Source organism: Octopus sinensis, linkage group LG27 (genome assembly GCF_006345805.1).
Source record: "Octopus sinensis linkage group LG27, ASM634580v1, whole genome shotgun sequence".
In the NCBI taxonomy this organism is placed as follows: domain Eukaryota; kingdom Metazoa; phylum Mollusca; class Cephalopoda; order Octopoda; family Octopodidae; genus Octopus; species Octopus sinensis.
Window position 1 is genome coordinate 11,375,515 of NC_043023.1, and position 19,766 is coordinate 11,395,280.

At 36.6% G+C, this 19,766-nt stretch overlaps 3 protein-coding genes and 1 long non-coding RNA gene across 5 annotated transcripts in view; 2 read left to right on the forward strand and 2 right to left on the reverse strand.

Moving 5' to 3' along the window:
* LOC118768185 (zinc finger protein 91-like) overlaps nt 1–19,766 on the reverse strand; it is a 339,442-nt gene that overhangs the window by 200,649 nt on the left and 119,027 nt on the right. The gene's annotated exons all lie outside the window — the stretch shown is intronic.
* LOC115225016 (zinc finger protein 273-like) lies at nt 1,719–4,168 on the forward strand. The gene is made up of 3 exons (XM_036514325.1): nt 1,719–2,058; nt 3,193–3,984; nt 4,083–4,168. Exons 2-3 carry the CDS (start codon nt 3,615–3,617, stop codon nt 4,088–4,090), a joined length of 378 nt encoding a protein of 125 aa, XP_036370218.1. The 5' UTR covers nt 1,719–2,058; nt 3,193–3,614; the 3' UTR covers nt 4,091–4,168.
* LOC118768201 (zinc finger protein 2 homolog) lies at nt 14,207–17,163 on the reverse strand. Its single transcript, XM_036514267.1, has 2 exons — nt 16,212–17,163; nt 14,207–15,254 (listed from the first exon to the last, which is right to left on the reverse strand). The coding sequence occupies exons 1-2, from the start codon at nt 16,696–16,698 to the stop codon at nt 14,773–14,775; spliced, it is 969 nt and encodes a 322-aa protein (XP_036370160.1). The 5' UTR covers nt 16,699–17,163; the 3' UTR covers nt 14,207–14,772.
* The window catches only part of LOC118768247, a 56,950-nt gene continuing 54,045 nt past the window's right edge, over nt 16,862–19,766 (forward strand). The window contains exon 1 of the long non-coding RNA XR_005004076.1: nt 16,862–16,950. This is a non-coding gene — a long non-coding RNA (uncharacterized LOC118768247). The remainder of the gene's footprint in view (nt 16,951–19,766) is intronic.

Here is a 19,766-nt window from a genome sequence, read left to right on the forward strand (position 1 = left end):
AGCCTTCTGAGTGGATTAGGTTGATAGAAACTGAAAGAAGCCTGTTGTATATATGTGTATGTATATATATATATATATGTTTGTGTGTCTGTGTTTGACCACCAACTGATGGTGGTGTGTTTATGTCCGTGTAACTTAGAGGTTTGGCAACAGAGACCGATAGAATAAGTACTAGGCTTACAGAGAATGAGTCCTGGGGTCGATTTCCTCAACTAAAGGCAGTGCTCCAGCATGGCTGCAGTCAAATGACTGAAACATGTAAAAGAGAATGTGTGTATATATATATATATATATATATATATATATATATATATTTCTTTACTACCCACAAGGGGCTAAACACAGAGGGGACAAACAAGGACAGACAAACAGATTAAGTTGATTAGATCGACCTCAGTTTGTAACTGGTACTTAATTTATCGACCCCGAAAGAATGAAAGGCAAAGTCGACCTTGGCAGAATTTGAACCCAGAACGTAGCGACAGATGAAATACCGCCAAGCATTTCATCCGTCGTTGGCTATGTTTAGTAATGTAGGTCAAACCTTAAACAAAGGTCTGACCTTTCCTTGACTAGTAGGGTGTGGAGTGTTTCCTCATCAATCAACTAGTGTTGTGGATTTCCCACTCGTTTTGACAAGCAACAAGCCAGTGGATTTGGTTTCAAATCTCAGGCAAAGTCAAGTTGGACCCTCACCTACATATATATATATATATATATATATATATATGTATGTATGTATGTATATATGTATATATATATATGTATGTATATATATATATGTATGTATATATCATCATCGTTTAAAGCCCGTTCTCCATGCTAGCATGGGTTGGGCGGTTCGACTGGGGCCTGGGAAGCCAGATGGCTGCACCAGGCTCCAGTCTGATCTGGCACTGTTTCTATAGCTGGATGCCCTTCCTAACGCCAACCACTCCGAGAGTGTAGTGGGTGCTTTTTACATGGCACCGGCATGGAAACCAGTCACGGTTGCGCTGTCATCGGCCAAGTTCAGACAGTGCTTTTTATGTGCCACCGGCACGGAAGCCAGCCTAGGCGGAGCTGACATCGGCCACGTTCGGATGGTGCCTTTTTTGTGCCACTGGCACAGGTTTCACAACTGCAGTTTCCATTGATCTTTGATGTTGGTGTCCTTGACTCAATGGATCTCCTCAAGCACAGGGTCAAGACGGTGTTTCTTTACTTGCCACCTGCACAGGATATATATATATATATATAAATTACTCATGAGTAGTCAACGGCCATCCATTAATATGTGTAGAGGCACATACCATTTTACCTTCTATTTTTATAAAATAAAGTGAAGGTATTTAATTCCATATATTAGGGGGCAGATGGGACTCCTTAACCTTGTTGAAGGTATATTATTTAGGAGAGGAAAACTTATATAAACCAGGTCTTTGGTTGTGAGGGTCTCCTTAACAGGGCTGTAGTCTCAGTACAATCCTGACTCATAAGGTAGACTAGGCTCTCCAGCTTGCTTATAGCGGCTTGTCTAGGAGATGAAAACCTTTAAAGAAAAAACCTGAGTTGTGTTGTTTTTAGTATTGTGAGCATATTCTTGCTATCATCACTTCCAAATGTGTGGCTGGTTCTACACAAGCCTTCAACACTCGAATCAAATATTTCTGTTTGGGGTTTCTGACAACTTACATTTATTCATTCAATATGGCAGAGCTCAAGTTGTGAAAATCAAAAGGAGAGTGAAAGTGATAAGACAGGTAAAGGATATTACTGGAAGTCTCATGCTGGATCCCTCTACAGTCGGTGACCATTAGGTGATGGCCGTACCAGCACAGAACTTGTGAGTAACTGCGGATAAACGACAAGAGGTCATCCAGAAAAGAGAATGCCTACAAAAAATGCAGAGGCCAGGGCCAAATGACCTCTCCATTCCAGAACGCCATCTATGGGAGAATTGAGGAAATACAATAATATAGAGGGAGATAACTTTTACAACACTTGAAGCGACGTCCAATTAAATTATTAATTACGGTGCTTAATTACTGATCACTGACTCGTTTATATCTGAATACGGTAAGTTGACAAAGATTTTCTTTAAGGCTGTAATGATAATAATAATAATGTAAATTATAGAATTATGTGACCCTCTCGATGTTACAGTAATTATTTGGAAGGCATAACAATAAGGAAATGTATTTGCTCGTCTTAAATAACTTCCGAAGTGAAATGTTAATTTGTTGTTTATGAAAACCTATTCTCAACTGTTACATGTGACATAAAGTAAATTAATTAATAAAATGATAGTATTGTGGTATAATTAATTAGTAAGATCAGATTAATGTAGCATAATTAATTAGTAAAATGAGAGGACTATCATTTTACTATGGTTAATGTGATGAAGGCTGTCACATTAATATATGTTGGCCTGTTGTTTATGAGGCACTGATTAATCGGTAAGTTGGCGAGGATTTCTTTTAAGGTTATACTAATAATAGTTATGATGATGATCGTTTCAAATTTTGCCAGTCGAATACATAGAACTCAGTATTTCCCGAAAGGGATGAAAGGCAAAGTCGACCTCGGCCGTATTTGAAGTGAGGACTTAACGCTGAGGTCGACTTTCGTTCGTTTCGGGTGCATAAAATAATAATGGTGATGATGATGATATCAATCTTTAGTACTTCAAAGGCGCTAAGCTGGCAGCAACGTTAGCACGCTGGGCGAAATGCTTAGCTGTATTTCGCCTCCCGTTACGCTCTGAGTTCAAATTCCGCCGAGGTTGACTTTGCCTTTCGTCTTTTCGGAGTCGATAAATTAAGTACCAGTTACGCACTGGGGTCAATATAATCGACTTAATCCGCTTGTTTGTCCCCTCTGTGTTTAGCTCCTTGTGGGCAGTAAAGAAATAAGAAACGTTAGTACTGTATTTCATCTGTCTTTATGTTCTGAGTTCAAATTCCGCCTACGTCGACTTTGCCTTTCATAGTTTCATGGTCGATAAATTAAGTACCAGTTGTTGACTGGGGTCGATCTAATCGACTGGCTCTCGCCGCAAAAATTCCGGTTCTTGTGCCTAAAGTAGAAAAGAATGTTTAGTACATGAGACACAATGTCTGACATTTGGCGGGAGAGTGTAGTTCGATTCAATGGAACCCAGCGCTCTGTTTCTTCTTCTTCTTTACCTTACTGCTTCTTTTTCTATTTCAGAATATCACTTCGTGTTGGCATAAAAGAAATTTCTTCATTCAGATGTACCTCTGGTATTTTTATTGACTTTTATGGATCAAAGGAAGACCATATTTTTATAAGGCACGTTCATCAATACTTCAACCTCTTTATATGAATAAAATCTTCATCAAGCGATGGGAAAATATTTCTTCTGGACAATGCAATTAACAACAATATTTTTTTACCTTCACTGTCTGGAATGTAGTGCAGATAATCAATTTATTGATTAATTAAGCGTTGATAACTTTTCAAATGAGTTAGCAGTTTACATCTTGTGTTTTAGATATTCAGTAAAATCACAGATGAAAGAATTGTTGCATTAAATTATTCTCTGAAAATAGTGACACAACTGAACACAACCATATTCATGGAAATGAAAAAACACTATCATTGTGATATGTATGAAAAATTATTCTCTCGTAATGAATCATTTTACTAAACGAAAAAACCCTGAAGTAAGAGAGCCATATCACTGTGATATCTGTGGTAAATCATTCACTGAAGAAAGAGTCTTAGCTAAACACAAGTGCATTGATACAGGAGAGAAACCACATCACTGTGATATCTGTGGTAATTCATTCACTGAAGAAAGAGTCTTAGCTAAACACAAGTGCATTGATACAGGAGAGAAATCACATCACTGTGATATCTGTGGTAATTCATTCACTGAAGAAAGAGTCTTAGCTAAACACAAGTGCATTGATACAGGAGAGAAATCACATCACTGTGATGTCTGTGGTAAATCATTCTCTCAAAGAGGTTCTTTGACTTGTCACAAGCGTATTCATACTGGGGAAAAGCTATGTCATACAGGAAAGAGGCCGTATCATTGTAATATCTGTGGTAAATCATTTTCTCATTGTGGTCAGTTGACTAAACACAAACGTACACATACAGGAGAGAAGCCATATCATTGTAATATCTGTGGTAAATGTTTCTCTCGAAGTGATACCTTAACTAATCACAAAGCTACACATACAGGAGAAAAACCATATCAGTGTGATATCTGTGGTAAATCATTTTCTCATTGTGGTACCTTGACTACGCACAAACGTACACACACAGGAGAGAAGCCATTTCATTGTGATATCTGTGGTGAATCATTCTCTAGAGATAGTTACTTGACTAGACACATACATACTCATACTGGGGAAAAACCATATCATTGTAATATCTGTGGTAAATCATTTTCCCAAAATATTCAATTGACTAATCACATACGTATTCATACTGGGGAAAAACCATATCAATGTGATATCTGCGGTAAATCATTTTCTGAAAGTGGAACTTTAACTCGTCATAAACGTATCCATACCGGAGAAAAGCCATATCAGTGTGATATTTGTGGTAACTCGTTTTCTCAAAGTGGTGACTTGCCTAAACATAAACGTACTCATACCGGTGAGAAGCTATTTTATTGTAATATCTGTGGTGAATCATTCTCTAGAAATAATCACTTGAGTAATCACATACGTATTCATACTGGGGAAAAACCATATCATTGTAATATCTGTGGTAAATCATTTTCCCAAAATATTCAATTGACTAATCACATACGCATTCATACTGGGGTTAAACCGTACGTGTGTGGTATCTGCGGTAAATCATTTTCCAGAACTGACACTGTGACTCGTCACAAACGTATTCATACAGGAGAAAAACCATACGTGTGTGATATCTGTGGTAAATCATTTTCTCGAAACGATGACTTGCCTAAACATAAACGTGCTCATACAGGTGAGAAGCCATTTTATTGTAATATCTGTGGTAAATCGTTTTCTGGAAGTAGTGACTTGATTAAACACAAACGTATTCATACAGGAGATATTAAACACAAACCTAGCCATACAGGTGAGAAGCCGTATCATTGTAATACCTGTGGTAAATCATTCTCTACAAATAGCTATTTGATTAGTCACATGCCTATTCATACTGAGGAAAACCCATAGCCGTGTGATATTTGTGGTAAATCATTTTCTCACAACAATCCTTTAAATAATCACAAACGTATTCATACAGGAGAAAAACCATATCAGTGTGATATTTGTGGTAAATCGTTTTCTCATATCAGTGCTTTAAATAATCACAGACGTATTCATACAGGAGAGAAGCCATGTCATTGTGATATCTGTGCTAAATCATTCTCTTGAAAAAGCCACTTAAGTACACATGTGAATATTCATACACAAGTGTAACTGTATCTGTATCAAGATTTATTATAATAGGACAACAATTACGAATATTTTGTCTGTTAAAAGACTGGATTTATTCCTATTCAAGTTTGACCTCATCAACTTTAATTTCATCATTAGCAATTTGATATTAATGAACCCCAACTTCAATATCATTTATATATCTAAATATATCAACACAGAGATAACTTTGATTTCTGAAGATGATTGTGCTGGATTTTTGAGGAAATTGTTATGAGAGAATAAAGGAATGGGAATAAGGAATAAAAGTTTTAAGTGACATTGGTTTTGTCTTTGTTGTGTTTTCATCAGCATCATAATCATCATACTTTAATGTCCATTTTCTTTGCAGGTTCAGGTGGGAAAGTGTGACAGGTGCTGGCAAGCCAGAGTGCTTCTCCAGATTCCTCTTAGATTTGGTTTTGTTTCTTTGGCTGTATGCCCTTAAGATACATGGTGTATTTTATAAATATGCCTGTTCATGTATCATAACAGCATGAAACTTGTAGTAGCTCTCTCGGTTATGTATTTAATTTGATATGTGTGTGTGTTTTTGTGAACACAGTGACAGTCTGATGACTATAATAAGTGTATACAAATCTCGTATTTTGAGTGTATTCATGTCTGGGGCAGAAGCATGGACTCCCTTTTACAGAGAAATAAAAAAAAATTGAAACTTCCTACATGTGCTGTTTGTGCAACAAAATAGCAAGATAAGACATCAAATGTCAAAACCTTAGAAATATGTGGTATGTCCAGCATCCAAAGCGTGTTGATGAGAATTCAGTGCAGATGGTTAAGACGTTTTAACCTAGTTTTGGATCATAAAAGAAATGACTAAAATTTGGGAGTTAAGTCCCCCATTAGGGTGTTTAGAATCCTCATGAGAAGTGGAATCTTTGAGAATATTTCTTGATGTGTGTCGATTACCCATGGTTGAAATTTCATGAACATCGAAAATTTATAAATTTTCATGGGGGTTCTTCCCCCTTTAAGCCATCTGGAATTCAAACTAAATATATTGCATTATACCCACCTTTATGCATTGAATCTAAGTTCCAAATATGATAAAGATCAATTCAGTAATTTTGGTCCATGAAATTGTATGAAACACGCAGCATTACCCTTCTCCCTAGGCTTGGATTTTCTCTTCCAAATTTCATTAGGATCATTGCAGCAGTTTTTGAATGTAAAAGTAACACAAGAGCACACATAAAGACATTGATTTTGATATAATAGATATGAATATGCATATATGTATAGATATGAATATACGCACACATACACAAAGATGAATTAATAGATACACCTCAGTGGGCAAACAAAAATATGAGACATTGCCTAGTGCTTTTTTTTATGTTGATAAGCCTGGTACTTATTCTATCAGTTTCTTTTCAAACCAGTAAGTTATCAGGATGTAAATAAACGAACAGCAGTTGGGAAACAGTGATGAGGGTGAAACACAGAGACAAAGACACACACATAGACTTACCTATATACATACATATATATACGATTGATTTCTTTCAGTTTCTGTCTACAAAATCCTAAAGAAAAAGAAAGAAAGAGAGAAGAAATTCTGGAAAAAGTGAAGAAATGTTGGATCTCTGCCATGTGAACCAAAATGCGTGTCATAAACATCTTGAAATGCTACAGAAATTACATTACGAAAATGATAATGTATACATACCTCTTTCTACCAGTATTTGAAGATTCAAACTGTTTAGTTAAAGTTTTTTTTTACTTTGTGATGGAATAGATCCAGTTTTAATAACAAAGGAAAGTAACCCTTTGGGTAAAAATTTATTTCCACAGTTTATCCTTATGAAAACATACTAACATTTCTATTATTGAATCTCTCCTTTTTAACTATTTTCTTTATTTTATATTGTTTCTATATCATTTCAGAATATCAGACGTCTGTGGCATGAACGGATTTTTACTAGAGATACAAGAATATTAATAAACTTTGAAAGACTAAAGGAAGATGTGATAAATAATTGATATAAACATGTTTATATAATATATCTATGAATCAATAACTGTGAAATACTTTGTTCTGGACTGAGATTGATAGCAATATTTCACTTCCTCACTGCCTGGAATATTTCCATTTCACATTCTAATTAAACATGGATACATTTACAAGGAAATTTATGGCCTTCGGATACTGAAGTCAACAGAAACATATATATATAAAAAGAAAAAAAACACAAGAAAAATATTTATTTATTGTGGTAGTATCAGAAACATTATAGAACAATGAGTTATGGGGAAATGTAAGGATGGCTTATTTCTTGAAGAGATGACGAAAGAAGGAGAAAAATTATCGTACTGTTGTGATATCTGCAAAAAGTCTTTCTCTCAGAGAGGGAACCTAACTACTCATAAATGCATTTCTACTGGAGAGAAACCATATCACTGTGATATTTGTGGTAAAACATTCCCTGGATTTAGTAATTTAACTACACACAAACACATTCACACAGGTGAGAAGCCATATCACTGCGATATCTGTGGCAAGTCATTCTCTCAAAAATGTAACTTAAATACTCACACACGTATTCATTCAGGTATGAAACCATATCACTGTGATATCTGTGGTAGATCATTTGCTCGAAACTTAGTATTAAGTATTCACAAACACATTCATTCAGGTGATAAACCATATCACTGTGATATCTGTGGTAAGTCATTCTCTCAAAAAAATAGCTTAACTGCTCATACACGTCTGCATACAAGTGAGAAACCATATCACTGTGATATCTGTGGTAAATCATTCTCTGTAAGTACTAATTTAACTAAACACAAACGTATTCACACAGGAGAGAAGCCATATCACTGTGATATCTGTGAAAAGTCATTCACTGAAAAAGGTAGCTTAATTACTCATACACGTATTCATACAGGTATGAAACCATATCACTGTGATATCTGTGGTACATCATTTGCTCTGAACAAGGCATTAACCACACACAAACACATTCACACAGGAGAGAAGCCATATCACTGTGATATCTGTGGTAAATCATTCACTCAAAAAGGTAGCTTAACTAAACACAAACGCATTCACACAGGTGAGAAACCATATCACTGCGATATCTGTGGCAAGTCATTCACTGAAAAAGGTAGCTTAGCTACTCACGTATGTTTGCATACAGGTGAGAAACCATATCTGTGGTAGATCATTTGCTCTCAATGATACTTTAATTAAACACAAACTCATCCATACAGGTGAGGAAACACATCCTTGACATCATCATCATTTTCATCTCCAGAGTTCATTAATTCTCTGGAGCCACCTAGAATTCCACCCCAGAAACTTTTTCCGAAGATAGGAGTCCCAATAATGCTTCCAAGAAATTTAGATCCTCTTAAATTATGCGATGGGACAAGGTCTATTGTGAAGACATTATCACCAAGCTTAGATTCGAAACCGAAACTAAGGATTCTCGCTCGTCTGAGCCACCACCGACCAATAGGCGCCAAAGGAATTTTTTTGTCCTGTCAAAAAACGATAAATTATCTCCCTTTGACCTATGACCTCGGCCATGTCAGGCGAAGTTCAAATGGACAGAAGCTGACCTATTTAGACACAATCTCTCCTGCAGCATGTCTGTCTTTCTAACTGCCATGGCTGTTATAAATACTGTGGTCAGTAAAGGGACAGGCAGAAAGGATCGGGACACGAGATAGCCTACAACTTTCTCAGATAAACGACGCACACACAGACACAAAACATATTCAGTTCTACCACATCATATCCACAAATGTACATTGCTTTTATTTCTCTCAACTCGTAGCAGTTGACAACAGATTAATGTAGTGAAAAACTGTGTATATCAACAGCGAATGCAAGTCCCGTAAATAAATTATTTAAACTATAAATCGACGTCGTTCATTTGTTTATTTCGAAGGCATCCACATGCCTATCACATCCGTTCACCTCACCATATTCCAATACACCGTAACCATTCCAGATTGTCAAGTGATGGTGGGGCACAAACAATGACACAAATACACACACTACGGGCTTCTTTCAGTTTCCATCTACGAAATCCACTCACAAGGCTTTCGTTGGCCCTAGGCTGTTGTACATGACACTTCCACAAGCTGTTATGCAGTGAGACTGAACCAAGAACTATAAGGATGTGAAGCAAGATTCTTACCCCACAGCCACACTGAGAAAATTCTTTCGGTTTACGAACATTTCAGATGAGAAAATGTCTTCAGGAAAGATGAAAATTCGTAAACTAAGGTTCACTGTTTAGTTATCTAACCCGCTATTTCCAGCGGATCGGGAGACCACATAAACGTTTCGTGTGTGTGCTGATCAGTACAGATGATATATCACCAATGTAGACCTTTGACTGGCCAAAATAACAGAACTTTTAGCTTGTAACTTTATAATTCACTTCTAGAAAATAATCTTCAGCATTTCAAAACAACATTTCTCTTTTTAAATAATAATCTGACGAAATTCGAGATGTAAGAAAGTCTATATCTACTATTAAACATGATGATAATGAATTTTAAAATACCACAGTATCATTATATCAAAAATGATCTACTATCTTAGATGTTTCAGTGGTATTTGGGGATAAATTTAAGTCACGTAACTTTAATTTAATTCTTTTTTATTCTATTCTAAATAATCTTCGTTCTGTTTCGTTTTTGGATTAGGTTTGCAAGATTCTTTATATGAGTTTGTGTATTGAAGCATATTCTGTTGTGTCTGGGGAGAGTCATTTTCTTTTTGTGCCTTATTATTTAACACACTCACCCGTAAACATTTTTTATTTTTTATTTCTGTATGTAAGCATTTAGATATGTACATAAACAGATCAATATACAGACGGATAGGTATATAGACTATATGAACAGACAGGAGCGGCTGTGTGGTAAGTAGCTTGCTTACGAACCACATGGTTCCAGGTTCAGTCCCACTGCTTGGCACCTTGGGCAAGTGTCTTCTACTATAGCCTCGGGCTGACCAAAGCCTTGTGAGAGGATTTGGTAGACGGAAACTGAAAGAAGCCCGTCGTATATATATATATATATATATGTATGTGTATATGCCTGTGTGTCTGTGTTTGTCCCCCCAACATCGCTTGACAACCGATGCTGGTCTGTTTACGTCTCCATAACTTTGCGGTTCGGCAAAAGAGACCGATAGAATAAGTACTGGGCTTACATAAGAATAAGTCCTGGTGTCGATTTGCTTGACTAAAAGGTGGTGCTCCGGCATGGCTAGTCAAATGACTGAAACAAGTAAAAGAGTATAAATATATACATACACACACATACATACAATATAATTCATACTCTTTTTGTTTCTCTTTACCCTTGCCTGCACACTCTAAGGTCACGATGTTTGCTGGGAGGCGATTTCTGCTACACTAACACAGACCACACAACTCCCCCACCACAAACATCATAAATATCTTCATTCTTTGGTTCCATGGTCATTGGCAAGTTATCTATTTTATAGTATTTCTTATTTTCCGTTGTCGCTGGTGAAGATTGTCTGGTGGTCAAATAAATTTTCACCCATCAGACTAATTTTAGTACCAGTGGAACCGTTTGTACTGACTGGCCATGAGATGTGTCGAAGAGTTTTCTTTGTCATCTAATAAATTTTTTATATATATATATATAAGTATATGAAAGAATGGAGTTGAACGACTAGTTAACAAATATCCTTTATTCTCGACATAAGATAATTCATTCAATTACTCAAATATATATATATACACATATAGATAGAGATAATGGTGTCATTGAGACCCAAATGTGTTAGGTAAGGCTGAATAAGTGCTATAGACAGACCATAGTTAAGTTCCAGATTCAGTAATATTGCAAATAAAGGGTTCAACGTTGGTTCTATCTCAGCGTGTGTATATAAGAATTTTTTGCGTAATAAGATAAAAAACCGAAGCTGTATAGATATTAGAGCATTTATAGATAGGTCTTACAGCTGTTTCTAGGATATCAATTAATTTTTCCTCTCACACCGTCTACGATGAAGGGATATTATTAATTAATATCCTAGAAACAGCTGTAAGACCTATCTATAAATGCTCTAATATCTATACAGACTTGGTTTTTTATCTTATTACGCAAAAAATTCTTATATATATTTCTTTATTGCCCACAGGGGGCTAAAAACAGAGAGGACAAATAAGGACAAAGGGATTAAGTCAATTACATCAACCCCAGTGCGTAACTGGTACTTAATCGACCCCAAAAGGATGAAAGGCAATGTGTGCTAATGATTCTGCCATTTGCCATCTGTGGACAAGACTGCGTGACATTCGACTACGAATAAAAATTAAGAAAAGACATGTTAAGTAGAGGACATCACCAATAAGTGAAAATTACATAAAGACGTAAGGAGAGACGGGTACAAGACAAAGTACCAAAAGATGTCTAACCCCTCCTCAGCTGTCGGCTATTTCTTACTCCCTATTTCATACTGTCAATGAAGAGATAGGAAAACTTCATAAGGGGGCAGCATCCAGAAATTTTGAAAATATAAAATTTGTGGAGATTTAGGGCTTTGAATGAACAAAGAGCAACAGAGTGGACGTACAGAGTAAACAATCTACAGAGACAAACATTAGGGGCCGTTAGGCCAAGACAAATTTTAATGGGCCATGCCTGGGAGAAATTTTGAAAGGATATATATATATGTATGTATATGCATACCCACACACATATATATAAAGCACACAGCATAAACTATAAAGTGGTTAGCATTAGGAGAATACATCCAAAGAAACCCAAATAAATCAGAGTGGAACCTAGTGCAGCATTATGGCTTGCCAGCTCATCTCAAACTGTCCCACCCATGACAGCATATAAAGAAAAGCTATCGCTGAAGGATGATGATGATGAAAATGACGACAATGATGAAAGTACATAGACAAAACCAATTTCAGTTTAATTCAGTTTTTATTCCTTATTCCCATTCCTTTATTCTCTCATAACAAATTCCTCAAAAATCCAGCATTACCATCTTCAGAAATTAAAGTCATCTCTGTGTTGATATATTTAGATATATAAATGATATTGAAGTTGTGATTCATGAATTTCATGTTGACATCCAAGTAACTGAAGTTGATAACATCAAATTTGAAGAGATAAAAAAAAAGCGCCTTTTAGAAGAGAAAAATAGAAGTTATTGTTGTCGTGTTGTAATAAATCTATTTTCCTAATTGTTGTCAGGTTCCCGTTTTGAAATAATTACTCCAACATCCAGAGAAGTTCACAGAAATCTATTATCTTCCATTATCATTAGTAGTATTATTATCATGATTACAGCCTTAAAGGAAATCTTGCTCAACTTACCCGATCCAGATATAAACGACGAGTCAGTGAGGAGTAATTAATCAACGTAATTAAGAATTTAATTGGCGCGAAGATCAAGTGCTGCTGGAGTTGTTTCCCCTTAAATAATTATATTACATGACTTCTCCTATAGATGGCGCTACTCACTTGGGTCAATTTTGATTCTTTCACCCGCAAAATTTTCAATGAGAAAAAAAAATTCTCGGTTTTTTGAGGGAAATCAAATACCCTGACCCTTAATATGCTGCAAACCCATCATTTTTGCTCGCAAAAAAGGGTTGGGTGAGAAACTACACCCCATCCCGGAATCACTTGAAGTTTTTTTCTTTTTATTGAATGAATTCTGGTGACCTCATATTATTCCACAAAACCCCTTTCTTTGTGGTTCGGAAGACGGGATGGGGTCTGGTGGAAGTCTCAGAAATGTCAGCCAACCCGCCACCCCAATATTTTTTGCTGTTTCTTTCTCTACCCATTTTTTTTAGATAACATTTGGCAGAAATGTTTTCAAAAGAGTGTGGATTACATTAAATTGAAAATTGAAAGAAGTTTGAAATAAATAAGTGAAAAATGCAGAACTTATAGAAGTTCGAGTGGTACCGAAGTCAGTGGAGAGATAAATAAGGATAAATCATTAATCTAAAGAGAAATGCACGTTAGTTTGTGTATGAAACAACTAAACGTATAATATAAAAATACACATGTAAATACATATATATAATATATATAGATATATAAATCAGTAGAAGACTTAGTATCGGCACTTGCCTTTCCCTTGGATAACACTGGTGACGTGGAGAGGAGAGGCTGGTATACATGGGCGACTGCCAGTCTTCCATAAAGACAACCTTGCCCAGACTTGTGCCTCAGAGGGGAACTCTCAAAGTGCAAGCCCATGGTCAGTGTCTGACCGAAGGGGGTCTCACACACACAGACTAGACTTACAAAAGACTAGGTCTTGGGACTGATTTCTGCCACTAACACCTATGAAGGTGGTACTCCAGCATGGCCTCAGTCAAATGACTGAAACAATAAAAGACTAAAAGAGTACAAATAAATTCCAGGAACCAATGGAAACAAGGCATTTGAATAACACACTGTTAATAGCAGCCCTTTAACAGTGTGTAAGGACATGTAACATCAGCATCAAAAGGGTCACCAAATCCCTAGGTGACAAAAAAATCCCACAACAGGGAGGTGGGCAGTTAGTATTGAACGGGTGTGCCATTGTGCCAGTTGAGAGATTTAAGGTATAGAGGAGACAGTGTCCAGATATTGAGTAACAAAACAAACACAAAATGGTCTAACTTTTATTCTGATTTTTTATTCATTATTCTTTTCTAGCAAATTCCTCAAAATCCAAACGCAGGCATTTTTAGCAATCAAGTTAACTCAGAGTCAATATTTTAGAGATTATGACAGGTTTGACGTTCACACAGACGGTATTCAAATTGATGATGGGAAAAACCCTGAATGACAGCTGACAATACAGACTTCATTGTTGTAATGTTTTAATAAATCCTGGCATTGGTACAGTTACAATTGTTGTGAATACCCAGGTGGATGGATGTAGCTTTTTTCAAGAGAATGGTTTAGCACAGATGTCGCTCTGACCTGGCTTCTCTCCTGTAGGTATCTATTCATTTACAGTAAAGTCTATGAGAGAATGATTTACAATAGATTTGACCATGATGTAGATTTTGTGTGGTATGAAAATGTACATTCGCAAGAGAATGATTTACCTCAGGTGTCACAATGATAATGGCTTCTCTCCAGCATGAATATGTTTGTTACTAGTTAATTCACAATTTGAAGAGAATGATTTATCACAGATATCACAGCGATATGGTTTTTCCCTCATGTGAATGTATCTGAAATTAGGTATATGATAATTTTCAGAAAAGAATTTATCACAGATATCACATTGATATGGCTTTTATCCTGCACGTATATATTTATGCTGAGTCAAGTTACTACTTTGAGAAAATGGTTTACTACAGATATCACAATGATATGGCTATTCTCCCGTATGTGTACATTTATGATTAGTAAAGTTACTCCTTTGAGAGAATGATTTACCACAGATTTCACAATGATATGGCTTTTCTCCCGTATGCGTGCGTTTGTGTTTAGTCAAGGCACCACTTTCAGAGAATGATTTACCACAAATATCACAATGATGTGGCTTTTCTCCCGTATGTGTGCGTTTGTGTTTAGTCAAGCTAGTCCTTTGAGAGAATGATTTACCACAGATTTCACAATGATATGGCTTTTCTCCCGTATGTGTACGCTTGTGCTTAGTCAAATCACACCTTTGAGGGAATGATTTACAACAAATATCACACTGATATGGCTTTACACCTGTATGTCTTCGTTTATGAACAGTGAAGCTACTCCTTTGAGAGAATGATTTACCACAGATATCACAATGATATGGCTTTTCTCCTGTATGTGTATGCTTGTGTTCAGCCAAGATATTCTTTAGAGAGAATGATTTACCACAGATATCACAGTGGTAAGGCTTTTCTCCTGAATGTGTACGCTTGTGCTTAGTTACGTCCCAACTGCGAGAGAATGAGTTACCACAGATATCACAGAAATATTGTTTCTCTCTTGTATCTGGGTCTTTTGGTCTAATTGAATTATTCATATGTGAATGTTTGTGCCAAGTCAAGTAAATCCTTCTAATGAATGATTTAGCACAGATATCGCATTGATATGGCTTTTCTCCTGTATGTGTACACTTGTGCAGAGTCAAGGTAATCCTTTGAGCGAATGATTTACCACAGATATCACATTGATATGGCTTTTCTCCTGTATGTGTACGTTTGTGCACAGTCAAGCCAGCAGCGTGAGAGAATGATTTACCACAGATATCACATTGATATTGCTTCTCTCCTGTATGTGTATATTTATGCTGAGTCATTTGCCTCCTATCTGAGAATGATTTACCACAGTTTTCACAATGATATGGCTTTTCTCCTGTATGAACAATTTTGTGTTTAGTCAAATTGCTACTTAAATAAAATGATTTACCACAGATATCACATTGATATTGCTTCTCTCCTGTATGTGTATATTTATGCCGAGTCATTTGCCTCCTATCTGAGAATGATTTACCACAGTTTTCACAATGATATGGCTTTTCTCCTGTATGAACACGTTTGTGTTTAGTCAAATTGCTACTTAAAGAAAATGATTTACCACAGATGTCGCAATGATATAGCTTTTCTCCTGTATGTGTATATTTGTGACTATTCAAGTTATACTTTAAAGAGAATGATTTACCACAGATATCACAATGATATGGCTTTTCTCCTGTATGAACAAGCTTGTGTGTAGTCAAATGAGCACCTTGAAGGAATGATTTATTACAGATATCACAGTGATATGGCTTTTCTCCTGTATGAACACTTTTGTGTTTAGTCAAATTGCTACTTAAAGAAAATGATTTACCACAGATATCACAATGATAAGGCTTTTCTCCTGTATGTGTACGCTTGTGCTTAGTCAAATCACACCTTTGAGGGAATGATTTACAACAAATATCACACTGATATGGCTTTACACCTGAATGTCTTCGTTTATGAACAGTGAAGCTACTCCTTTGAGAGAATGATTTACCACAGATATCACAATAATATGGCTTTTCTCCTGTATGTGAATGTTTGTGCCAAGTCAAGTAAATCCTTCTAATGAATGATTTAGCACAGATATCGCATTGATATGGCTTTTCTCCTGTATGTGTACGCTTGTGCAGAGTCAAGGTAATCCTTTGAGCGAATGATTTACCACAGATATCACATTGATATGGCTTTTCTCCTGTATGGATACGTCTGTGACTAGTCAACTGACTATTATAAGCGAATGATTTACCACAAACATCACAGAAACATTGCTTCACTCTTGTATCATCGTTTTTGGCTTCAGTTAATTTATTCATTGTGAGAGAATAATTTATTATACATATCACAATAATAATGTTTCCTTCATCTCTATAAACATCTTTGTTTTCAGTTCTGCAACTATTTCCAGAAAAGAATTTGAAGCTGTGTTTCTTTCTTCTGTGATCTTAATTAATATCTATATCAGCAGGTGGAAATTGTCAACTCGTTTGTAAAGGTATCCAACCTTAATTAACCTGTAAGGCAATCACTTCGTCTACATTCCAAACAGTGAAGACAAGAAAAATATTGTATTCTTAGATTGTATTCATATAAATTTTGATGTATTGATGAATGCTGCTGATAAATTATGTCATCTTGCTTTAGTTGATGAAACGACATCAAAATATGAAAGGCACATCTGAATGAAGAAGTTTCTTGTGGGTCAACATAAGGTGATATTCTGAAATAGGAAAAGAAACATCAAGATAAAGAGAATAGTTAAATGATACACTAATACAATGTTGCAAAATTTAACATTGTCATCTATTAAATGTTTCCAGAGTTCCTTGAGGCATTGAAAGACTGGCATAATGACATAAATGTGTTATACCCTAAATTTGTTTTCCCAGGCCAAGCAAAAGAAAATCAATTACATTGACAAAATATGATTCACAGTCTATAAGATTACTGTAAATTCAAAGGGTTCATATAATTTTACAGGGTGGACTAGAAATTATGAAGGAATCTTGACAAGTCAGTGAGAATTCTAAACAATTACAAGCCTGTTAAGCTATACAAGAGTGTGTCCGTGTATTGTTTATTTCGCTTCCATCAGTCAGAAATGGTGAAAGAGGGTTCGAACAGACATTTTAGTCTCCAGACTCCTTTCCTGCCTGACAAGAAGTCCCTTCCTTGTGGACTAAGTTGCTAACCAGGCCACACAAAAGGCCCTGTCTGTAGTTCGTGTATTTTGAGTCCATGGGTAAGGCCCTGTACATCTTTACTTTCAAAGCATAAACTCTTTTCAGGTCAACTTTGTCATGCATCCTTTCCAGGTAAACAGAATAAGGTTCTTCTTTAGAAACGCATCTCTCCAAGAAAATGAAATGCAAATGAAAAACTGATGTAAAAATGGAAAAAGGCATTCCTTTGATATGCCTTGATGAAATGAAAAACGTCAAACAGTTTTACTGTTTCTATGAAAAGCATGCGGTCAAGTGTCATAAAATGGGAGGAAGAGACGAAAGACCATGGGTTGTATGTGCGTGCGTGCTTGTTCCTGTGTGTGTGTGCATGCGTGTTTATTCTTGTCACACACAGAAACAAGCAGGCAAGCACACACAGACAAGAACTGCACACACACAGAGGAACTAGCATGCACGCAGGCGTGTGCAACCCTTTAGCTTTCTTCTCCTCTTCCCATTTCATGACAGTGATCCACGTGCTTTTCAGTCGAATTGATGTTTTGATTTCGTCAAGTCATATCGAAGGAATGCCAAAAAATTAATTATAGGCGCAGGAGTGGCTGTGTGGTAAGTAGCTTAGTTATCAACCACATGGTTCCGGGTTCAGTCCCACTGCATGGCACCTTGGGCAAGTGTCTTCTACTATCCTGTGAGTGGATTTGGTAGATGGAAACTGAAAGAAGCCCGTCTTATGCATGTATATATGTATATGTGTGCGTGTGTCTTTGTTTGTCCCCCCTAGCATTGCTTGACAACCGATGCTGGTGTGTTTATGTCCCCGTTAGTTAGCAGTTCGGCAAAAGAGACCAATAGAATAAGTACTGGGCTTACAAAAGAATAAGTCTTGGGGTCGAGTTGCTCGATTAAAGGTGGTGCTCCAGCATGGCCGCAGTCAAATGACTGAAACAAGTAAAAGAGTAAAAGAGACGGAAAGCGGGCACTCTCGAATATAAACAAACACGTCAGACGATACAAGGGGTAGTAATTTACTTTTATTTTATTATTTATGCGCCCTATTTAAGCCTAACCAGGTTCATGGGCCCGGTTTCCTGATTCCTGTGGCGTATGTGTTCCACCCAGCTAGACAGGATGCCAGTCCATCGCAGCGTTACTCAAGAAACAGGAAGAGAGAGCGAGAGAAAGTTGGAGCGAAAGGGTATAACAGGGGTCGCCACCACCCCCTGCCGGAGCCTTGTGGAGCTTTAGATGTTTTCGCTCAATAAACACACACGACGCCCGGTCTGGGAATCGAAACCACAATCCTCCGACCGCAAGTCTGCTGCCTTGACTGCTGAGCCATTGCACCTCCACAATTTTCGGCATAACTTCGGTATAGGTACCGGATACATTTCAAAAAAGTGATTTTTTCTATATATGGGGGGTTAGGGTTTGTGTTAGGAGTGCAAGAAAAGGGTTTCTGTTATCTTCAGAAATGTAAACAAAGCCACTTCCGGTACCTATACCGAAGGATCGCCCAATTTCTTTTACCTGCCCGACAATATTTGTTTGCAAATTCTTGACTGTTTTTCATCAGATTTTTTTACTGAGCAAACTCGTGAGCATTAGGCTTAGGTTTAGTTTTAGGGTTAGATTAGTTTTAGGTTAAGGTTAGGGTTAGCATTAGGTTTAGGTGGTGTACACTCGCTTTACCTTCGTCCATTCTATGATGTATTGATATACGACACAAATAATTATAACACAATACAGTACATATGTTTAAGACGTATGCAAGGTTATTAATCTTTATTTCTGTTTACAGTTTACAGAGAAAATAAATTATACAAAATATAACTCAGTGGCTATGTGGTCCCAAAAGCTGAAAAATGCCTGAAAATACTCAGGCATATTATATATGCCTGAGTACAGATAAGTTAAAAACTTATTTTCACTTCTCGACCGATCATACTACATTCGCATTCGCATCTAACACTCAAAACATGTTTTATCTATTTTATCTACTTACTAATTACTAATACGCTTGTTCTCTACGTAAGCTAAGCAGTTGTCATCGTATTCCCTAATTCCTCTCATCATTATGTGCCGATAATTTCTCCATTTCTCCACCGTCCCCCCCTACATATCCCTTTATTATTAGGTGCTGATAATTTCTCCATGTTACTACGATAATTTTGCCCGTTCAAGTCCTCGCTCTCCCCTCT